The sequence below is a fragment of the Salvia splendens genome, chromosome 22 (assembly GCF_004379255.2).
Source record: "Salvia splendens isolate huo1 chromosome 22, SspV2, whole genome shotgun sequence".
NCBI classification, from domain to species: Eukaryota; Viridiplantae; Streptophyta; class Magnoliopsida; order Lamiales; family Lamiaceae; genus Salvia; species Salvia splendens.
In genome coordinates, this window is record NC_056053.1 from 1,032,431 (window position 1) to 1,036,970 (window position 4,540).

The 4,540-nt window shown below is 47.0% G+C and overlaps 1 protein-coding gene across 1 annotated transcript; it reads right to left on the reverse strand.

Annotated features, from left to right (window-relative positions):
• Window positions 1-1,258: 1,258 nt before the first annotated feature.
• Window positions 1,259-4,340, reverse strand: LOC121786352 (protein SMAX1-LIKE 4-like). The gene is made up of 3 exons (XM_042184969.1): window positions 3,074-4,340; window positions 2,777-2,993; window positions 1,259-2,691 (listed from the first exon to the last, which is right to left on the reverse strand). The coding sequence occupies exons 1-3, from the start codon at window positions 4,186-4,188 to the stop codon at window positions 1,357-1,359; spliced, it is 2,667 nt and encodes an 888-aa protein (XP_042040903.1). The 5' UTR covers window positions 4,189-4,340; the 3' UTR covers window positions 1,259-1,356.
• Window positions 4,341-4,540: the final 200 nt, after the last annotated feature.

Sequence of the window (4,540 nt, forward strand, 5' to 3'; positions counted from 1 at the left end):
AATAAAAAATCATGTAAACAATGGAAATACTGACATGGATTAAACGAGAGCCATATTTATAAATAAGGTTCATATAAAGTATATAGCCTAAATTTATACCAAAGTATTTGTTGCATATATATGTAATAATGTTAAACAACACATTATGACACCAGTCAAAAGTGGTCATCTAATTTGGTGATTTACTGCATATAAGACATTCTTTATGAAAAGGCCTTCAAGAAACCTTTGTGGTTAGTGAGTAATAACACATATTATCGCTTATAAAATCTTTCTTTTTTTGTGCATCATTTGCACCTAATTTCACTTTTCATATGTTCCTCATCATGAGAAAACCTACTTTGGTCCCAATTTCTAGGTGCTAATGGAGATTGTGGCATTTAAATAAAATTAAGATAAGAAAAAGAATTTCGTTTCATGATTAGCCTATAGTTAGACCTTTTTCTCTTTAGCTATTATCATTAATTGATGTTCTTTCTTTGCTTGACCAATAGTGGGACAAAAAAAGTTTTCCATCCTAACTTTAGATTCATTTTACATTTGTGATTAGCTCATTACATACTTAACTTTAATAAAATGATGTTTTGATCAACCATCAATATTGTCCTGTATTTTAAGATACCTCATAATTACGAAATAAAGTATTCATTTTGCCATTTTAAGATATCTACCATTATTTTGTCCAATTAGATATTTACTAGTAAGTAATTTATATACACTTAACACATTTTACTCATAATTTAATTAAACTTTTGATCCATTCGCATTCCTTCACAATTCTAAAATCCACGTTGAATCAAAATGAGTTTTTTATTTCTCAAAAGGGGAGAGGTATATGTTAAAAATCATTTGAATGCATGCCCCCAAATCAATTTCTCTGTTTGGAGATTGTGTAACATACTTGTTATATATGTGAATGACTAACACGAGTGAATTAGAAATTCATAAAAATGGTAAGATTTTGCATATATTTCATATTTGTGAATGTCCATTGAGGTGTGTCAATAATCGACACATTCGACACATCCAAGGTGTTCATCGACAAATCATTGACGTGTACCAATTTGATCTTCTGATCCGACCATCGTGAACAACCCAAAAATATGTGGAAATGATTGAACTATGATTATTGCAAGATTTGTTCAAAATTCATTGATCAAAGGGGGATATTTTTAGCCAATTATGGCAGCCAATAGTTGGAGGAATAGACCTCTCTATCTCATTGCATAAACTAGGATGAAAAATAGGCTAAAAGGAATGAAGCAGTGGAAAACAAGCCATACATTGTATTAGAAATTAAACACTAATTGCAACCTAGGAAAAGAGGAAATATATTACAAGGTAGATTCATTCAATTCAACCTATGTAAGAAACTAGGATCCTTTTAGGAAGGCTTGTCCCTTTGAATCCATCCCCCTCTTCTTTCTCTCCCTCTCCTACTAAACACAGCCTAACACTAACCTTCTCCCTCTCCCTCTCCCCAATTCCATCCAAGCTTGTTTGAAAAATGTCTTTCAGCCATTTCCCAAACAAGCTGTTGAGGTACAGCCCCATACCCCTCAAAACATGCTCCAACACCTCCTCCTCCACCTCGAGCCCGCTGCCACCTCCCGCCTCGTTGAAGGCTCTCTCGAATTCAGCCAGCAACGCCCCCCTCGCCTCCCTGTCCTGCTCCGATCCCCTGTTCAGCTCCACGCGTTTCTTGATCCTTTTAAGCAACGCGAGGGAAGTGTGGGGCGGCTCCATTGTGATCTCGCGAGTTAGGTCGCTCGAGATGGGGCTCAAGTCGCCCACGTCCTCATCAGCCCGTACGTTGAGGTCAAGGCCGTTGGAGGAGACCTCGTCTGTTTCAACCCTCCTCCTCTTTCCCCTGCCCCCGCCCGACTCCCACTCTGCTTTTCGCTTTTGGTGAGGAAGTGTGCACTCTAGCCTCATCCGGATCACGGGGCTTGCGCCCGTGCAGCTTCCATTAGTGTCACCATCCGTGGCGAAGATGAATATCGAATCACGATTGGTCTCCAATCCATCACCAAGGAACTTGATCAAATCAGGATCAGCAAACTCAGCATCCTCAACAAGAACAACCACCTTCCCATCATGATCCCTCAAACCCCTTTCGAGCGTAATATGATCCTCATGGCTCCTCGTCTTCACGATCAAGAGACGTTCCGAGGAGCCAAAGACCGCCTCTGCAGCAGCAAGAGCCACTCTCCGCTTCCCCACACTGTCGTTCCCATGAAACACAACAAACTTGCTATCATCACTACTCATCAATGCCTCAACTATCAGAGGGATGGCTTCCATCTGCCAAGGCAAATTCTCCCTGAGCAAGTCACGCAACAGAGCCCTCTCGTGTTTCGCTTCATCAATGCACGAGCTCCCCAGAGCCAACGTGATCTTCACCTCCGCGTCCTCCATCCTCTTGAGCGAGTCAAGATTAGGCTCCCCCGCCCCGTGCTTCGAGCTCCCATTGCTGAAGCTGAACTCGATATGGCACGACTGCTGCCTCCTGAACCGGGGCAGGGTGCTCGCGCCTGCCCTCACAGCCGGGTACGCGAACGAGATCGTCTCCGAATCACCAAACAAGGTGCTCTTATTCAGATAGTGATGGCTATTCCTCCCAACAAGATGGCTTTGATGCAGATTCTGGCACTGCCTGTTGTACTTCCTCCTCAACTGATCCAAATCATCCTACAAAAAACAAGAAACATCCCTCAATCAAAAAACACATTCATCATCTCACAAAATCACAAAAAAAACAAACACACAAACACACCTTATCGGCATGTGGTTTGAGCCAAGAAGGCAAGTGCTCTTTATCCAAAAACGATCTTTGATGGATTGAAACCAACGAAGCCTCCTTCTCATACTCCAATCTGCATTCTTGACAACACGTGAGAACATCATCTCCTCCTTCCTCCTTCAGCACCATCGCTTTCCTCCCCGAAACCGGCGATGAATTCTCCGAGAATGCAATCCTCGAATCACCCCCACTGCACATTATTTTTATTTCCAATCCTATCAATTTTTCCTAACTCAAAAACGTATTATCATCACAAAAATCGACACAAACCTTGTAAGGGTGAGCCCGAGCCCGCCCGAGGGGACGGAGAGGGGCTGCAGCCCCCACAGCGCATCCAGCGGCGGCTGCTTCATCTGGCATTTCACATAAGTCTGGTAACTCGCCGTCGCCATCAGCCACACCTTCACTAAGCTCGATGCAGAATACCACGCCACGAGCTTCCCAATCTCACTGACCAAGTGGCTCACAGCCGGCCCGGGGTCAGCCGCCCACTTCAAGTCCCCGACGTAGACGATCACTTTCCCGGAAGCCGCGTAGGAGTCCACCTTCCTCTTCAAGTCCGCCACATTCATGTCCACCTCCTCCTTATTCATCAGCGCCAGCGGCACTGAAGAGAATTCGAATTTGACCACTCTCGCTGATTTAATTTGTTCCGGGACGTCGCCGCGGTCGACGAGGGAGATTAGGTTGGAGATGAGGGATTCTGCGGTGGGCGGATTGTCGGTTATTATGACGGCGTTGCAGCGGCGGGAGGACATGATGTGGAATAAATAGGAAATGTCTTGGGGTGGGGTGAGGGGGGGTGGGGAGGGGGGAGAGTTCGGGGTGGAATAAAAGCAGTGGAAGACGGAGGAGGATGAAGAAGAAGAGGTGATTTCGTCGAGGTTGGATTTGATTTGGGTGCTGGAGAAGCCGGCCTCGCGCATGACGCGGCTGACGCTGGGGTCGTCAAGTATTGAGAGGACGAGCTGCTCGAGCTCGACTTTGATTGAAATCAGAGGGGTCTGGTGGTGAGGGATGGAATTGTGGTTATCGTGTTGTTCGATGGAGCCGCGGCGCTGGTGGGCCTGGGCGCGCTTGAGGGCGGCGACGAGGGCGTTGGAGAGGGAGGGGTGGTGGTGGTGGAGGGGGGAGGCGGGGAGGCGGTTGAGGGCGACGTTGAAGCAGAGCTCGAGGGCGCGGCAGTGGAGGGGGTGCTGCGGGGGCTGGAAGCGGAGGCAGGCGCGGCGGAGGAGGGACGACCGGGAGGAGAGGAGGGTGGCGGCGACATGGAGCGGGGTCACCTGGGCGTGGCCGCGGCGGCGGGCCAGGCCGAGGGAGTGCTTCAGCACGGCGCCGGCCTCCGCGGAGAGGGTCTGCTGCGCTGCGCACCCGCCTGCACGCATAACTTGGTGAAGTTCCCCCGCCCCCAACACCCCCCCGGTGGTGCAGATTTTGGTTCACCTATGGTGAATGTGGAATGTGTGTGACAATCTTACTCGAAAAACCCCACCTAGTGTGTGTTTTTGGAGTGTTTGTGTGTGGGAGTTGTGAGGTTTTTTTTGCTCAAGTGTGACGGGGAAATGGTTTCATATGGAATAAATAGATTCTAGTGAGCTAGGGTTTTTTGGGGGTTTTTTGTGTTCTTCAGGGGTATTTTGGGTTTTTGAATTTTGTGTTTTTGGATTAAATGAGGGGAGTACTTATTATTGCATGGTTTTGGGTGGTATCGTACTGTTGTGTATGATCATGCGATCT

Excerpts from the sequence above, each read along its gene's own strand:
- LOC121786352 (XM_042184969.1), bottom strand. The coding sequence starts at position 4,188 with ATGCGTGCAGGCGGGTGCGCAGCGCAGCAGACCCTCTCCGCGGAGGCC. Across the intron at positions 2,994-3,073 it reads CTCGGGCTCACCCTTACAAG|TGGGGGTGATTCGAGGATTG; the intron begins GTTTGTGTCGAT and ends AATAATGTGCAG. Across the intron at positions 2,692-2,776 it reads TCAAACCACATGCCGATAAG|GATGATTTGGATCAGTTGAG; the intron begins GTGTGTTTGTGT and ends TGTTTTTTGTAG.